Source organism: Parus major, chromosome 6 (genome assembly GCF_001522545.3).
Source record: "Parus major isolate Abel chromosome 6, Parus_major1.1, whole genome shotgun sequence".
In the NCBI taxonomy this organism is placed as follows: Eukaryota; Metazoa; Chordata; class Aves; order Passeriformes; family Paridae; genus Parus; species Parus major.
The window spans coordinates 24,804,866-24,823,663 of NC_031775.1; the positions used below are offsets into that span (position 1 = coordinate 24,804,866).

The 18,798-nt window shown below is 37.6% G+C and overlaps 1 protein-coding gene across 2 annotated transcripts in view; it reads left to right on the plus strand.

Annotated features, from left to right (window-relative positions):
* SHOC2 (SHOC2 leucine rich repeat scaffold protein) overlaps window positions 1–18,798 on the plus strand; it is a 63,347-nt gene that overhangs the window by 23,006 nt on the left and 21,543 nt on the right. For both annotated transcript variants that reach the window (XM_033515558.1, XM_015632828.3), the window contains exons 2-3: window positions 311–1,245; window positions 14,533–14,670. In XM_033515558.1, coding sequence (XP_033371449.1) covers window positions 543–1,245; window positions 14,533–14,670 — 841 coding nt within the window. In that variant the 5' untranslated portion in view covers window positions 311–542. The remainder of the gene's footprint in view (window positions 1–310; window positions 1,246–14,532; window positions 14,671–18,798) is intronic.

An 18,798-nucleotide genomic window follows, 5' to 3' on the forward strand; every position in this document is an offset into this window, starting at 1 on the left:
GGTTATTGTAAGAGCTAGGTAAGATGTAAGATGATGACTCAAGCGTAGTACTGAAGGCAGTATTACAATTAAGAACTGTGATTTTTCTTCCCTCATGCCTACTAATTAGTACAGCTCTTGTACCACAGTGGGTCTTGGAAGCAATGTGTGTAGTATTTTTGGTTTAGCCTTGGGTCTTTCATTGGCATTTGAACAGAAGTACAAATCATTAACCTAAGTTAGTGAGCACAGGCTTGATGTAGAAACACTCAATATATAACTGGAAGTTTTATATTTACACTAACTTTGGCTTCTCTTTTCTGTGTTCCAGAAATACTAATACGGAGCGTTTGACCTGATCTCTACAGCTGGGTCTCCTGATAGTAGGATTAGGAAAGAGTGCCTTCAGAATCAATATGTAGCAAATGGGTGTCACACCTCTGAAGCTCCACCCTGGGTTCAACACTTGCGTGTTTTAAGGATCCTTGTTGCCTCAGCATCGAATTGTTCTTGTGGACTTCAGAAATAGATTTCATGTGGTGCTTGCTGAACGTTGAGTCACCATGAGTAGTAACCTAGGAAAAGAAAAGGACTGCAAAGAGAAGGATCCAAAAGTCCAGTCATCAAAAGAAAGGGAGAAGGAGGCTAAGGCCTCAGGAGGATTTGGGAAAGAGAGCAAAGAAAAGGAGCCTAAGACCAAAGGGAAAGATGCCAAAGATGGAAAGAAGGACTCCAGTAGCACGCAGCCTGGGGTAGCTTTTTCAGTGGACAATACAATAAAAAGACCTAATCCTGCCACAGGTACTCGCAAAAAATCCAGCAACGCTGAAGTGATCAAAGAGCTAAATAAATGCCGGGAAGAGAATTCTATGCGCTTGGACTTGTCCAAGAGGTCTATACACTTGCTTCCATCAGCTATCAAAGAGCTAACGCAGTTAACAGAACTTTATTTATACAGTAACAAACTGCAGTGCCTACCGGCAGAGGTGGGCTGTCTTGTGAACCTGGTGACGCTGGCTCTGAGTGAAAACTCACTCACCAGTTTGCCTGACTCTCTTGATAACTTGAAGAAACTGCGCATGCTTGACCTGCGGCATAACAAACTGAGAGAAATCCCCTCGGTGGTGTACAGGCTAAGCTCCCTCGCCACTCTGTACCTACGCTTTAATCGTATAACTACTGTGGAAAAGGATATCAAAAACTTGTCAAAACTCACCATGCTTAGCATACGAGAGAACAAAATCAAGCAACTACCTGCTGAAATTGGTAAGTGATTATACTGACTGAAAGCATGATGCTGTTTTTACGTTCACTTTGCAGTTCAGCTAATTATATATAAACTGTCAGTTTTCCAACTGCACTTCATTTAAAACTACATAAAATTATGCTCTCGATCATACTGTTCCACTGTTAGCTTGAGAATAGTCAATACCTTGTATATATTTTTTTAAACAACAAAAGCCCTTTTTCTTCATCTGTCATCTTAAAATAAGATGTATGTTGTTTTCATCTTTGCTTTGTACTTTCACATATTGTGTCTTGAGAGCCCAGATGGTTTAAAAAAAAAAAAGGAGAGAGATACATAGGCATTTTTTATTTTAAGATTTTTTATAAATCATTTATGAACTGTTTCAAGTTATAAACACATTATGGGCATGTTACAGTGGGGTGTGACCACAGTTATACAAGGTAGAATAGGTAGCTACATACTATTACCATAAGCAAACTCTTGGGTGTTGTAACAGTTAATAATCTAGGTTAATGATTTGTGCAGGTGTCTGCCTTATACAAGTCATGCATAAATTAATACATGGACTCTGAAGTGTCCAAATGCTGTACACATGGCTGATAATTCTTATGACTTTGTAATGAATAGTATTTGTTTTTCTAAACATTGTTACAAAAGTTCAAGAGATGGTAAATTAATATGAAAGTGCATTATTAATTTAAATGGTTTATTACACAAAATGTGCTGGACTAGCTGTATATCAAGAACTTCTATGTTGTTGCTAATACATTCTGCTTCATGGAAAATATGTCTTTATAACACTGTTCTCAAGTAATGTTTAAACAATGTATGTGCCCTATAAAAGTGTGATTCTGTTAATCAGTAGGTTTTTTCTATATATCACCAGTTTTTAAAATGCAAGTATAGTTTAGCCCTTTTAGGAGGTGGGGGAACATGAACTTCACACAATTAAGAAACTGCTTTGACTTTCTTCAAGTGTGAAAAAAACAAACCCTTGTGAAAGCCCTTGTAACACTGTGAGTAATAATTCCCGTGCTCTGTTTCTAAAAGCTGCTGTGGGTCGTCTTCCTGCTGTCCAAGCCAGTATGTGAGTGTGTTGTGACCCTATGGTCAGTAATTTTGCAAACCTTGGGAAATGCTCTTGTTTATATACCTGGTAGATCTTTCTCAAGCCAGCAGTGTTTCATCTTTATCTTCTTGCATGTTGATATAAAAGATACATAAGATAACCTGTTCTTGATGGCGGGAACTCCTGGATGTGCCTGAAACTGCTAATCCAGTTACCAGCAATGGCCAGTACAGAGAGCTTTGACCATGATAACAGGAGTGAAGAAATGCAGTGGTCATGCCAGATGTTGGTCTGAGCCTTTGGCTCCCTGTGGCAGCTGCTGGGGATGGATTCTGCTGGAGCCACAGGAACACTTTTTGCTAGGCAGAAATGAAATGGTTGATTATAGTATGTTTTCTGAGCCACATGATTTTTGGGTTGTCATGAGCATCTCTGCAATCCTTTGAATTTTCCCTGGGAGAATGAAGGAATTAAATTTTTCACCTATTTTGACACTTCAGTTTAAGTTCAACAGCCTCACTGAATTTTTTACTGATCAACAACTCATACTGGAAACCATGGGGCTGATGTTTACAGAAAACCCAGCCTACTGCGTGTTTCTACATTCATTGAAGAAATTGTGGCCAATTTAGCTGGTTGAGCTGTTATGCAGTTGTCAGTATTGGTCCTGATTCTGTTTGTGGCTCACTTATTACTTAATCTAGCAAAGAGCCATCTTCTGAGGTTCAACTGGGGATGGTGCTGCATAAATTTAAAGTAATACTAGTAGTGTGTGAAGAAATACCTTCTGTGAGGTGTTGGATCCTAGTGTTCGGTGTTGTGCTTTAGAAACTTTTCTAAGGTGTGTGTGATGCTACTGACACTGCTGTTGCTGAAACCTCTTTATTTCTTTTGTTTGTTGAATATGGTTTACATTGAATTCTGAAATGTCTGTATGTGTTTGTTCACAGTAGTCTTGAAAGACATCATGTATAACTGCTTCATGGGAAAATTAGTAGGTACTTGTGTTATGAACATGTGACTTGTTTCTTTCTTTTGTATTTTTTTATTGTCTTGATATGTGTACTGGCAGTATTCTCAGTTCTCTATAAAACCCTAGCTTGAGAACATTAACTACTTTACTTCTGTCTTTGTATCCAGCAGTTAGTCCTGCCTTTATTTGAATTGTGATAATGCTTGTGTTCCTTGGTACGGGTCAGCACCTCATTGTGGAAGGCCTTTTAGAAGCACAAATGCAAGACAACTGTCACCCTTACGAAGAATTTCAGAGGGAAATCATCATGTTCAACAACATCCTTTTTTAATTCAAAGTAAATTTCTCAGAGTAGGTTGCCTGAAATTGAATCAGGTGAAAAATAAAATTAATTGGTGTTTAATACAAATAATTTAAGCTACCAATATGCATAGTACAAGCAGTTGAAAATCTTTTTCATCAGAGTAAAACCGGATAAGATAGTTTAACTTCTGCAATTGATTTCTACTCACTTTCATGTTACTTTTTTTGATGAAATACTTGTGTTGAAAACACAGCTGAAAAATGAAACTACTGAGAACTGTATTTCTGACTTTCCAATGGAATTTCTGTTTCTTTATACAGTTACTATTTGTCTACATTTCACATGTGCACTTCAAAAAAACCCTCTCCTTTTAAGTCTCAATGCTTTTAATCCCTTGTATGTTTTTTAATACAGTATCTAAATACTATAAACTAGCAAACACTCATATTATCAGCTTGTAAATAACACAATTTTTTGTTGCTACACAGCGGGAAGTAAAATGAAGCCATTATCTTTTACATAGCAATATCATGTGGAGCATTTCAAATTCTTTTTAAAAATGCCCTATTGTTCTAAGGCCTAAGGCTCACAATGGCATGCTAGTGTGCTTGTTCATATTTTTTAAAAATTCAAAGCTTATGTAACCTGCTGACTTGTCCAGCAAGGAAGAGTCTTGCAGCAGTTAACTACACTGTGCTCATGTTGCTGATCTGGTGCACGCTGTGCAAAAAATCCTGGGTTTTCTTCACTTTGTCTTTTGAAAGTAGATGTGCTACAAAAGGTTTGTCTGGACAAAAAGAAAATTGAAGATCCAGACTTCAGTTTGAAAAATGTTGCTATTGTTCCCTCAAAGATGGATGACATTAAGTCTTACCCTGATGCTACAGATTTGTGATGGCTTTCACTGTTACTAAACAAAATTTTTTAGTTTTGCATAAGAATAAATACCTTTCCAAGTTCAGGACCTCATTGCTTTAAAATAAAGAGTTACCTGATTTGTAAGCAGTCATCCTATTGCTTTTGTAGGAATCTTTAGTGTCCAGCCTTATAAAATAAACTTTATTTTCATTCTACTCTGATAGAAATAAATTGAATATAGGGACTTTCAAGTGCTCTGATAATTGAGACCTTTCTTCCAACACTCAGTATGTCTTTGTGTAGTTATTTTTGTGTCAGTGATGTTCCATTTTTTTAAAATGCAGTGCTTTCCCTCTGTTGCCCACATTTGTTCTCAGGTGGTCCTGGAAAATGCTTTACAACTGGCCTGATTAAGGTGTTTGTTGTTTTGAGGAAAACCTGGAAGAGGTGAACCTGCCAGCTCTGGGCTGCTGGGGAATAAGCTAAAGTTTCATTCTGTTTTGGACTTTAACGTGTCTTTAATAGTTAAATAACACAAACTTCAATTAGATGACTACACTTGAAGAAAAGTTGCTCTGCATTTAAAACAAGCATTTTAGTGAGAAAGAGGAAGTGTTATTATCTATAGTTAGTAAACAGATGTGTGTGTTTCTGGTCTTTTTTTCCTCCCCAGAATTAAGCACCTCTCATTCTATTGCATCCAGTTGCTCTGTTATAGGTAAACTTTATTATAGATAGGTACATACTAAATAATTTCTGCTTGTATTTATCAGACTTCTCTTAACACTTTTCTAGCAACATCTATATTGCTTCTACATTTTTAATACGATTTAAGATTATTTCAATTTACTGCGTAGTATGCTGAGGTCTTGGTATGCATTGTTGTATTTTCAACTATAAACATGTTTGTTTGAACAAGATGTAAAAAGTACTTAAATACTTCATTTTGGCTTGGGTTTTTTTCCGTGTTTAACCAAAAGCTCTGCAGGTGAAGTAGTGGGAATTTTCATGAAATGCATGTGGTGATACATCACAGCTTCATGATACCGAAAGTGGCAGTATCCATTCCACTCCTGGCAGCTTCCCAGATGCTACTTTTGTTTTCTATTACTTGAGGTAGTTGAAATCAGTGTAGTTTCAGATCAGCCTGGAACTGGTGTGGAGGAGGAGTGGGAGAGCCTGAACTGGAAGAGGGAGAGCAGGGCTGTGCCTGGCACCCCTGAGCCGTGGGGCCAGCTGGGCTCACCACAGCTCACTGTGAAGCCTCTCAGGTGGGATTGCTCTTGTTGTACACAAGCATGTCAAGTGCACTGCAGGTGCTCTGAGCAAGGGTGGATTGCTGTCTGCAGGGAGCCGTTGTAAATCCATCAAATTCTGTTTTCAGAATGTTTTTCTCCTTTTCCTGCTGCTCTCCATGTCTTGTATCACAGAACCTGGTGTAGCTTATTGGAATCCTGGTAGCATTAGCTCAGCTGCACCTTCCTGAAAGAATTTTTTTGTAATGTTTTTATGTATAGTGGTCAGAATCCAGTGATGGGAGTATTTGGATGGCAAAGCCGCTCTATGTTGTTCTTTCTTACAAATTGTATCCTACCTAACAGTGGTGATAAATTGTTTCAGAGTGCATCTTGCCCTGTATCCTGGTTCTGACTCTAGCCCTAAGCAAACGTGTGCACAGAAACAGAGTAAGTTTATATATAAGGCTTAGTCTGACTCCTTGCCCACATCCAGCTGTTTTTGTATTGGGGATTTCCTGAGTCTGGTGCAGCTTGTTTCTTTAGTAATTCTCAGCACACTCTTCTTCCAAAGGCTTGGCCATTTTTTTTCCTTTAAACTCCTATAAATGCCTTTCATCTTTAGCAAGGTCTGTAAGCTTGTTTTGACTATTGTTCCTGACTGTAAAGGTCATTGTTACGCAGATGTTGAATATATATATGTGTACACACACACACACACATATATATATATACACATAGATGCACACACACACCAAGTGCAAGGCAGAACTTACCTGTTCACCTGGCTGTTCAAGCTCTGGTGGAATCCATGAAATAAAACCTAAATGGGAAGGTTTCCCTGTGAAAACTTTACCAAAAGACAATCTGGAGGGGTAATTGTGGAGAGGAGTTCACGAGGTGGACACCATTTTCATCTCCTTATCTGGTAAATTGTCCATTCCACTGGGATTGAAAAGTGGAAGATTAGAATGGAAGAATGTGAATGCTTTGGTGAGTCAGGCAGTCAGCATGAGAAGGATGAAAACCAGAGGAATTGTCTTGGGATGAGGCCAAGCAAATGTTTCAGTTTGCATGCTGTTACTTAAGCAAGGCTTTTGCATTTCTTATATTTGGAGTTTCATTGCATTCCTCCTTGTCGTGTTGAAGGAATTGTTTTGCACAATCAAGTTGATAATATTTTCTTTGCAAAGTCAAGGTTGCATCTTATACCATTTTTCAATATTTTTGTCATGTTAACAAACGACACAAATAGAAATAATATTGTCAACATGGTTGAAATTACATTTACACAATTTCTGCAAGTTTCTTGAGACTCCAGATATTGTGTTTTTGGTCTGTGAATGTAACTCTTTCTGTGGAGAATCTGGTCAGGGCTGTTCTGCAAGGGAAATATTTTTAGAATGTAATTTGGGGAATCTGCCTACACCAGACTAGGAATGTCTTTGAGACTCTCTTCTGTTCTCTTCCCCCATCTACCCAATATTTAGATCATTTGTGGTTTCTTCACTGCTTCAAAACTCTTTTTCATAACAATTGCACCTGTTTTGTTTTCAGTAGTATAGACAGTGGACCAGATGTGTGCAGCCACATTAGTTCAGGTCTGCTCACTCCACGCTGAATGTGGTGCCTCCTTATTAAATGACTTGCTACTTGCAAAGTTTTTCAGTGATGTTCTGAATTTCATTTCCCCCCCCTTTTTTTAGCAGACCTGACAATATAGAGAAATATTTGTTTCCATTATTTGTATCTAAGAACACCTTCCTGTGTTTCATCAATTTGAGGGGAAAAAAAAAAAGTGTTTCTTGGCTTAATTGGCATGGTAATGTCTGCAGACAGTGATTGAGAATTCTTTTATATATTTGTATTTCAGTGTGATAAAAGCCTGCAGTTGTGAACAGGAGTGGAATAAATATAGGCACTGATGCATCTGTGTTGCTCTCTAGAAGTCAAAGATAATGACTATTTATTTGATCCAGTTCTGGTGTTTTTCTTGAGCTGCAGGAAAAGTGTAGAACTCCTTTTGACCAGCTTCAGCTTTAGTATCTGGATTCTGATTCTTGTGAAAGCTCTTGCGGGGATGCAGATTTGTCTTGTCAGCTAGTCAAATTCCTCCTGATTACATTTTCTTCGGACTGGCTTTAGGATAATGATAAAGTAGTCCTGCCTTTTTGATCTAGTTGCAGAGCTTACTGGGATGATGTCCCAAGTGTAATTCCAGTAAATACTGACAGTGTGTTACAAGTCCAGGGTTCGTGGTTTGTTTTTTTTTTTTTTTAAATCAATGCTGAAATTATTTTAACTGTTTGAATACTTTCATAAGTACTGAACAGAGGGAAAAATCACTTCCCTCAGGCTGCCCTTGCTAATGTAGCCTGGAAGGTGGTTAGCCTTTATTATTTGAGAGCTTGTTCCGTGTTCAGAATGAACTGGATCCAGATGTTACCCCAGGTTCAGCATCACCAGGACCCTCTGGTCCTTCCCTGCAGAGCTGTTTCTCACCTCCTGGTGCAAGGTTGTAAGTCTTTACAGGGTTATTCCCTGCTAGGTGCAAGACTTTGCCTTTGTCTTGGCACTCAAATGAGTTTCTGCTGTCCACCTCAAATTCTGTCTCAAGCCCTTACTGAGACTTTTTTTTCTACATTTTGCATGTTTAGGATTTTGTTTGAACATGTTTTTAATTTTTATTTATTGTTTATAACTGAAAGCAACAAACAGAAATAAAAGTCTGCTGTTGTGTCTTGTTGAAGCTTGTTTTACAGCAGATTTTGAGTCTTTCCAGCTGAGCTTTATTTCTGTGTTTTTGACTGGTTCCCATAACTAGTTCCTGGTGAGCATTCTGCAAATTGTGAATAATATTGTTTATTTCTTTTGTTTATTTTAATTTTATTTCTGTGCTTATTTCTTACTTATATGAGTATTTTAACTTTGATAGTCACTAAGTCACTTATGACCATATTTAAATTGCATTCCTTCTCCTCGGTAATTCTTCTGTGAAAGTTACAGCTGTGCAGTAATAATTCAGAATAACTCTGACTGCTCACCTCTTATTTTGGCACTTGGTAATGCAGAACAAAGAGCTCAGGCTGTTTGTCAGAATGATGTACTTGGATCTCATAGAGAGGCAAAAGATTCTAAAACTGTAAAATTGTTTTTAATTTTTTTTCTAAAATCAGGAAACTTATCCCAAAGACTTTTTGTAGACTGAAAATTCTTTTTCCTTTTTATTTTTTCCTTTGCCAGCAGAGAACGACATGGAAGATGAATAACTATGAAAGTTATGGGAACTGTTTGTAACTTGTTCCCAGCATTGCTGATTTTGGATAATTACTACTTACAAATTAGCTTACAACCAGTGTTCTGCCACACCAGCCTGAAGTCCCACTAATGTTTGCATTCTTCCTTCTACTTTCCAGAAGAGTCTTGATCCTCTTGCTGTGTCATCTGGCCTAGGATTTATCATGTTGTGAAGGATTTCATAATGTTCAATCTGCTTAAGCATGGGCAGGCATGTCGTTAATCCAGTGGAAAAAGGCTACATTACAAATTGTGTTTGCCATCCAGGAGTGGTGCCCACTGACTGAATTAGTGACTGGAGACACTGAAGCCTCTTTGCTATTGACCTATATACTCTCTCCAACTGTTAATTTGTGTGTACTTTAGTGCTTTTTGATGAAGCAGTATTTTGTGTTTTAAATGGCCAGAAAGAACTTTCAGAGTTTTGTAAGTCAGGGCATGTAACTTGGCCCTCTTGTCATAACAGGCTTTCAAAGTTGGTCATGAAATGGGGCTGTAATTCTGCTTCATTATGCTGAAAATATTAGTCATTGTGCTGTTTTTTTTAAAGCAGGTATATTTAGCATTGTCATACTATAACATTTATTCTTTGTGTGTATGAGAACAACAGAGAGGTGATTGCTTACTCCACCTTTTTAAAGGCTTGTTGAGGTGAATACTTAGTTGTATTTTTAACAAGTTCTTTTTAAATGGAAGGTGGTTCACAAACTATCTTCTCTGAAAAATGCATTTGGATTGTGTGATTTTTTTAGGGCCTTTTAAAATACAATTTTTTAAGAGCTACATGCTAGGGTGTAACTGACTGTTTTGTGAAGGTTATTTATAGAGAAATTGTTTTATGTTTTTCAAATGGGCATTGCTCCTACTTTAAACTTTTATTGTCAAGCCAGCTAGTACATGCAATTCCTGTCTGCTTTCTTGGCAGACTTTGAGCTTTAATTGCCTTTTTGTCCTTTGCAATCACAGTGCAATATAGTAAAAAAAAAAAAGAAAAAGGCAAAAAACCTCTCTCCCGAAAAACAACTAACTCCAAACCCTAGCACCTTCTTAGTTTACCTTTTAATTGTTGTGAGGGTGCTTATCCCTTCAATGCAGTGGCATTGTAGTGGTCTGCAAGTAGTCTGTAAGAGTTCTTTATTCACTACTGCGAGGTTAGAACTTGTCTGTTTTGGACATTACTTGTGGCAAAAAGAGTTAGTTCATTTAACCTGTGGTTAGTATTTCCCTAAAGCAGTGCTTGCCTTATTGTAGTGATTTTGGGTGTTTGAACAGTATTTAGTACAGTGATGCAGGAATTGTCCACATGATGAGAAGAAAAGGGTTTTTCTTCAGGAAACTGCTTTCTGGTTAAGGCTGATTTTTATCTGCTGCACATTTCTAGATGACTTTTTTCTTGTCAAATCAAGATAAAAACACATTTCAGCAAATTTTATGTAGTACACAAAAAATTTGCAAATGTTGATTGTTTTACTGTGAATAAGATAATGAGCTTCTTACTCATTAGTCATTTTTCTTTTTGTACCTGATCAAATCTTTGCTTTAGGAAAACTTTGTTTTTGATTTTAACATATGCTTCTTACCCTAGCATAGCAAAAATGCAATTTCAATTGTACTTGGTGAAACTTATTTTCACTTTTTTTTTTTTTTTTTTTGAGAAGCGTTTCCTCAGTACAGCTGCCACTGTTCAAACAATAAGAAGGACACTTTCACTCACTGAAACATCAGCTCCTGGGAAGAGCATTATGCAGATGGCCTCCAGTTTGGCCTCTTTGTATTTGCAGATCATTATTTATCGTGTTGGCTGCTCATGCCATGTGTTTGTGCTGGTGTAACTCCTGACAGAGCTGCTGTTGTGAGCAGTGTGTGCACAGTGTGCCCATTCACGGGTAGCTCGGTGCGGTCACTCAGCTGGGCAAGGAGCTGCCCCTGCTGTGTGGCTGCTGCTCGCCGTGCCCAGAGCCCTTTCATCCCACGGCCTGGGATGTGTTCAGTAGTGCTGGTCACATTAACTGGGCTATTGCTGGTACTCAGACCTCAGAACAGAAGCTCTCACCCAGGAAAAGAGGGAAGAACTGTGGTCCTGGTTGGCCACAGGACATGATCAGCATTGGGTTATAAGGGACTGGACCCTTTTAGTTCCTCGTTCCTCTGTTTTCCTACACTTGCCCTTCTAAGCTACATTCATTCCTCCCTTTCCCATTCCCTAAAGATTCCCTAGCAGCTCTTACCATCCCTAGCTGCTCTCCCTTTTACCTCACAATAAGTGTTCAAGCCCCACATGCAGTAACAGCCCTCAGTCTGCGAGGTGCCCTGAAGAGCCTTTCCATTTATGTGCCGTGTTGGGTCTCACACAAACTTGGACACCCAGTTTAGTTCTCAGGCCACAGCTGGTCCTCTGTATGCCTTTGCAAGTGAAGATGTAAAAAAGCATTTAGCTCAGTTGTTCAGAGTATGGTGCTTGTGATACCAAGGATGTGGGTTTAGTCTCCCTATGGGCCATTCACTAAAGAGCTGGACTTGATCCTGAGTTTCTGAGTTAACCTCTTTATAGGTATACTGTTAGGGCTATGAAGTGATTCTGAGAATTTCATTTCTATCTCAAATGGAGTATTTAATTTGATAGGTTGGTGTGATGGCTTTAGTGCTGGCAAAAATTACCCACTAGACTTATTTACTCATTTCCTGCTGTGAGGTATGAATTAGGAGGAGGGCAAAATAGGCTCAAAACTTAAAAGGTATGAAGAAAACTGTATTAACAGAACTAAAAGAATAATAAGAATCAGAACAAAACCTTCAGAACACTTCTTCTCCCTCTGCCCAACTTCTAATTCATAGCTCACAGCAGGAAATGAGTAAGTAATTCTAGTAGGTGCACTGGTGATTTTAGCCAGCACTTATTTTGTGCGTTGGCCGGGAAACACAAATTGGCAAACCAAAACCACTACAGCTGGGTTCATGCTCTTCACTTCTGTGATCTGAGTCTTTATCACATCACCCAAACGTTTTTCACCGTGTTAAGTGTATTGGTTGTAAGATTTATTTATTTTTTTTTGTCATATGTCATGGAGAGCAACAGGAGAAATGTACCTTGAGTGATTTTTGTTGACTTGCATGCTGTTGTGTCTCGGTAATTCAAGTTAAAGTATTGAAAAAAATTTCAGTGCCAACAGTATTTCATCTCCCCTCTCCCTCTACCCTTAGAGGGGGCAATAAACCAATTTTGATGAAATGCTATCGAGCTATAAGTAACTTTATGTCTAACTTTTTATGTCTAAGAACAATATTCCTTACAATATGAATTAAAAGCTGAATATTTCTATATCTCTTGAATTCCTTTCCTTAAATCACTATGCTTCATGGTAGGGCTTTAACTTTTGATTTCTGTTCTAAAGTCTAAAATTTGTTGGGCTATCCTCAATATGTTTTAACATTCAGTATTTTTATTGAATGCTTACCAGGGTTGCTTTTAGAAATAATGCCTGCATCTTTAGTATAACCATATTAAGTATGGCTGTCCAAATTAAAGTGTTTGGTTGTCCTTAAATTTCTAGAGAGACATAGGCATTACTTCTCGTTATTTTTCCTCCTCAGGATTAGGTAGTAAGATGTTTGTTTCAAACATTTAGCTTGCTGTTGTCAAAGACATCAGCAGGTGCAAAAATGAAATGCAGCACATGTTGCTGTAAAACCCCCAAGTATTTCTTTGACTTCAGCAGATGTAGAGTGGGAAGAGTCAAGTAAATGAGAACTCGGCGCGCGATGAAATGGAATTTATGCCATATTTCAAATTTGACATCATTGGTTAAGGTCTGAAGTGAAAACAAATGAAAACAGAAATCATGAAGTGAAAACTACTGCCCTGAAGTGTGTGAAGGTTCTTGACTTAGTAAAGTTTTGTGAAGCTCTTTTTTTTTGTTTGTTTAAAGGGAGGGATGTTTAAGCCTTCCTCAAGCTTTTCTTCTTCCTGTTGCATTCTACACTTTGCCCACTTTTTCCATGAATAATAAAGGTGGCATTGCCACAGACCATTAACTCTTGCTCAATCTTTTGTTACATTTGCTTTCTTCTGCATGGCAGTGGCATTGAGATGTGTGGGTTATGCAGTGCTGGATACAGCACATTTAACTGTTGCCTCTGGTTGCCTGGACTGCACTCGATTGCTGATGTAAGAGAGGGGACACACAGTGATGGAGTAGCTGCTTGAGCACCAGCTTTTCATTTCCATCTTCTTACTTTCTAGAAAAACATCCAATTTTGTGTTAATTAGCAGGAAATAAGATCTGTTAACATATCAGTTACATATTAACAATCTAAGAAAAACAGAATAATGAAGCTTTGAGGTTAACTTTTTTCTTGGCCTTTCACAATTGTTCTGTGATACATAGTGAGTATTGTGGCTACATGATGCCAGAACTCTACACAGAGTCTGAATTCATAGTATTTTATGATGTATTAAATCACCAGTTGTGATTATCTGCTGACCTAATGAGTAGACACTCTGCACGTCAAAACCTGCCCAGGATAATCCTACAGGCCTGTGAGAAAATCCTTGTGTCAAAGATACAATGCTGAAGCTTAAAAATAGACATTTGCTCCTCAAAAGGAATTTGCTACTCTTCCAGGTTTGTTACTCACTGAGTCATGCTCTAATATACAAATGCAGTGACCTCATCTGTACTGGAGAGAGTAGAAGCTGTTCAAATCATATGCATTAATTTCACCTCCATCAGATGCAAAAACTGTGAATACATACACCTGTATTCACGCACACAGTTGTTTTTTTCTTTTTTTTTCAAACCTAACAATCTTTTTCTCAGAACACAGTGTATTTGACATAAAAATAGGTGAAATTACTGTTCAGAGAGTTGTGCCTAGCTGTGCTTTTAAATTAATTTGTAAATGTCAGAAGTGAAATAGTTCTGTGTACAGTGGCTCTAAACTCCAAGTAAATCCAAACTTTTTTTAATGCTTAACAGATATGCCTTTTAATTCAAGCTTTTATTTGCTGTAGGTCTTCTTACATACACTTTACTTATCGTAAGTTGTCTTTTTTGTGATGACTAAAAATGTTTAAAAATAGTGTTCAGGACTTTGGATTATTTAGGTTGTCAGCCAAATAATTTTGCTGTCTTTTAATTGTTGATTTTGTGTCTGAAAGTAATTCATGCTATAAAAACAAATCTTAATTTCTCAAAATTTAATGCAATTCATTTACTTAGTGATGTTTTAAACTTCTGGTCAGGCTGAAACAAGTGTAAGATGCAAGTTTTGTACTTGTATTCCACAGTTTGAACTGTCAGAGTAAAGTCAATCAATAAATAACAGTTTTTTTGAGAATCTATTAGAGCTTTATCTGAGCTTTTCAAAATTGTTGATCAAGTTTTAGATGTGACTGATGAAATTATGATCCTGTAATACCTTATTTTATATGTATAAATTTATGGTAGCAGTGGCTTTTTTTCAGCTTATCCCAAAATCCGTCTGATTCTATTAATCTCTGTGTGGAGGTCATTCTCGAGAGCTGTACATTAAAGTCCTTTATGTTTTGGTTTTCCTGTGTGCTTTTAGGTGAGTTGTGTAACCTCATAACGCTGGATGTAGCGCACAATCAGCTTGAACATCTTCCAGAAGAGATTGGAAGCTGCACGCAGATCACCAACCTTGACTTGCAGCACAATGAGCTCCTGGACCTGCCAGAAACCATAGGTATGTGAAGAGCCTGGAGAAGAAAAAAGAAAAAGAATCACTATTTTAAAATGTTCAGTAAGGGGAACAAATTTAAGAATGAGTATTTGTTAGTGGCTGTGGAATGACTGGTGTTCAGCTCAACACAGCTTCACACTTGAGATTTAAAGGATGGTGTGCTTGTTACCTTAAATGTTACCTTAAATAATTTAAGAATGAGAGCTACAATGAAAAAAATCCAAATCCATTACTAATAAATCTTAAGGTGTTCTGAGGTTATAAGCAAATGTCTATTACTTTGTTCATTCTGTAATGAAACTGAGCATATAAAGAAATAAAAGGCTCACTTATAGTTGAAGTGTAGTACTTTGGCAGATAATTTTAACTTATGTTTTGCCTAAAGAAAAATAGAACTAAAATCATAAATGTTTTAAATTAATGTATATGTATATAATATAATGTAATGTATATGTTATGTTCTTTGGTGGAACATCTAAAAAATCTTCCAAGTCCACAAGGTTATCATGCTCTTATGCAATAGAATACAGAGGGTTTGCAACTTCCATTGGGAATAATAGACTTAGACACAGTCCTAATTGGTTTCAGAATCTCTTATTGGATAAAGCAACAAAATATGACTTTTCCTGTCTCATTAAATCAGTTTTAAACAGATGGCAGAAAAAAATGGCTGCAGTGATTAAAAAGACTAAAAAACAAGGCCATCATGATTTTAAGCTCTGTCACCAGAACATACTCAGAAGAATGAACATTATCAGTTTAATATTGAGCATTTAATAATGTATTTTAATGCATAATAAAGTGAGGAACCACATAATGATACTCCAGTTTTTCTTCTAGCAGTAAATTGTTGAGGATGAAGTTACTGTGGCTTTTGGTTGAGAAAGTTTGACCTGAGCAGAGTTTACACTGATGATGTATCCACTGGAACTAAACTTCCTTGCTGGATTGATGATATTTTTAAACTCTGGAGATCCCATTCCATCTGGAGTTTGCGTCTAACTTACACCATTCATAAGTACAGCCTTTATTTTTGTTGCTATTTTATAAATCTTGCTGAATGTTGTTTTACATAACACTTATGTGTAGTGTATGTGTCACATTTAGGGAGTGAGTTTCCTGGATAAACTGTTAATTATGGGAAAAATTCTCTAAGCAAGTGTGAGATTTCCATATTCAAAGCTTATAGACTAATGCAGTTAATTCCTGTGCAGAGTAGTAGTATGATTTACAAAGTTGTTTAGTGCCTGGTAGTCACCAAACTTCTCAAAGGACCAGAAAAACCTCATTTGTAATATGCTGCAAGACTGTTCCCTTACAGGGAAAAGTCTTTGGGTAGGAGAAACACAAAGTTATTAGGCAGTTAAATCACTTGTGATGGATAGGAAATTGCTCACTCTTCAATCAAGATAGTTTGGACTCACCTATTTCTTAAGAAAGTTTCTGTAAGCTTAGGTGGTTTCTTTTGAGTCAAGTTCATACCTGGCTGGACTGGATTTCTATTTTCTTTGTTTAGTTTTCCCCCTGCATTGTCTTTATAATGTTTAGAAGTTACTTGCTTTTAAATGTTGGTAGCTGTCTCTTTACATGCTTATCTGAGCTGAATATCAATGTTTTAGAGATCAAGAAACCACCAAAGACAGCTGAATAATGGTAGGAGACAGCAGTGAGCCATCGTGTCCTTAACCTTACTCTAGTTCAGTTTTTACTCCACTGGAAAGCCTCTCTTGTAAACAGTAAGTTTAAAAAAAAAAAGTATTTAAGTAAGAACACAAAATCAGAAATCCGTGTTTGTGCCTCATGTGGTTTGCAAACAGAATTTAATAGTGGAGGGAAAAACTTTAGGTTCCATCTTAAATGATAATGATCAGCCTACATTTATGCACGCTGCAGAAAAGGCAGCCGTAGCCAGTTCAGCAACATTGGCTTTATTTCTTAGTCATTGCAGTTTTGGTTCAACATATGAAAGCAAGTTGCGGCATGATTTTCAGATTACAGCTTGCTTCGTGGTTGGGATTGTTCAGCGAGAAACTTTGAGTACTGAGAAAAGCCTGGTGAGTCAAGCGCGTGGCCGCCTGCATGCGCGGCTGGGGGCGGCCCGTGGGCCTCGCCAGCTCTCACTGCAGTTTCTGTCTCTGCCCTGCTCCTGGGTGTTTGCCACGACTGGCTTTCCTTGCAACATTTACACTCTTCCAGGTGTCAGGGTGCTCACTGTATGAGTGCTGTTAATGACTCTCAGTTCAGTCAAACTCTGGGTTACAGACCGGGGACAAAACAGACCAAGTACATTTGCTCGTTATAAATATTTGATGTTCTGTGAGCCCATGAGCCTCCTGTTATGGACCAGACTTTCCATTACTGCCGGGTCTGTCCCCTCCTCCCCCACTGACACCCTTCTGATGGAGGCCTCATTTTCTCTTGAGAAGGATGTTTTTGTCACGCTGCCTTGAAAAACAAACAGCCTCCTCTGCTTTCTATTTTTCCCTCCCCTCAGAAAGGACCCCTTCCTTCCTCTCCATCAGAAAACCCTCTTAAAGTAGCTGCTGGACTATCTTAACAAGTTTTGGTTTTACTATAGAAAGATTGCAGAATCTGCCAAATTTTTGAAAAAAGCTTGTTTGGTAACTAACAGCATGTACTGAGATGTGCTGGAGCTGTGAGACAGGGACGTGAGGGTGACATGCAGGGGAGTGGCAGGGAAGGGATTATGCATCAGCAGTGATTACAGAGGTAGCAGAGCCAATATACCCACTGTAAAAATACCAAGTTCTTCTCTCAACTAATGCTGTAGAAGCATGCTTTTGTGCAGTAACAAATGTCGATTTTAGATATTAATTGTCAGGAAGTGACCTAATGCCTTGCTTTATAGATATTGGCTTGATACATTCATATCTGTATTTCTGTTGATTGAAAATTGTAAAGTACTTTTTCTATTAGATCACTTCCTGTAAGAAAAATGAGCTTTGTGAAATGGCTTAGCACATTCCGAGAATCTCAAGCCCAGAATCAAAATCATAGTGGGATCGTAGCTTTTTAGTGTTTTTATTGCAGATTGCACCACCCCCCATGTTCTGGTGGCTTTTTGGATTTTTTTTCTTTTGGACGGTGGTGGAACTGTTAGCTACTTTTATTTACACAGTGTTTTATCTCTGTATACTTCGCTAGCAAGCTTATATCCATAAGTTATATAGAAGAAGGTGAACAATATACCATTTATATTAAAATTATTAATTGAACTTTTGAGACTGAAAACAAATTTTGGGTGGAGTAAATTGTTTCTTAGGATTACAAGATAGCTTAGATAATTTTGTCCTGCACATGTCACGTTGTGAGTGTTCCCTCTTTGAACTTTTAATTTTAGCCTTCTGTACAAATGTGTTCACAATTTCATATGTAAAATCACAGAAAAACTTGGAGAAAGAAATATAACAGAAACAAAGTTACAGCTTTTAAAAATACCAGATTCTTCATCTGCTTTGTAATTTTCTAGTTTTGTGTGCTTACATGTGCAGTTTGATTGTAGTCAAATGTGCCATATTCACAGACATCTAAGGCAACAGAAATTTTAGTAAAAGAATAGTAGTTGTAAATGTTTCAAAATTATACTTTTAAAGCACAAAAAATTCTGTCAGTGGACACACTTTCCAGTGTTTGGCATAGCACATTTCCTAAGAGATGGTTAGGAAAATAGGAGGTGCATTTACAGCTCTGCACTACCCTCCTGCCCTTCGCTGTGGCACTATAGCTCAGAAGCTGAAATCACGACTTTCACGAAATTAAATAATATTTATGTATTGGTTTTTCTGGTTGAAATTGTGCTTCAAACAATGCTTCTAACCTGTTTAACCCCAGTGTACTTCTGAGAGCACTGTTGTGCTCTTTAAACCTACAGTTGATAAAACATGAAGTGCTGAGCAGAACCGGACTTACGGAATTGGTACGGCTCAGGTTATGCAAAATTGTGGTTGAGAACTTTCAAGTCCCTAGAAGTAAAGATATTTCTGAAGAAATGTGTAACTAATTTAAAATGGTATTTTAAATTTGGCAGGTTTAGCAAAAGTAGGAGTCTTCTTCTGAAACATCTGAGCACCTGCAGCTCTCTCAGATCAGGGGCAGTGTTCAGATGTGACT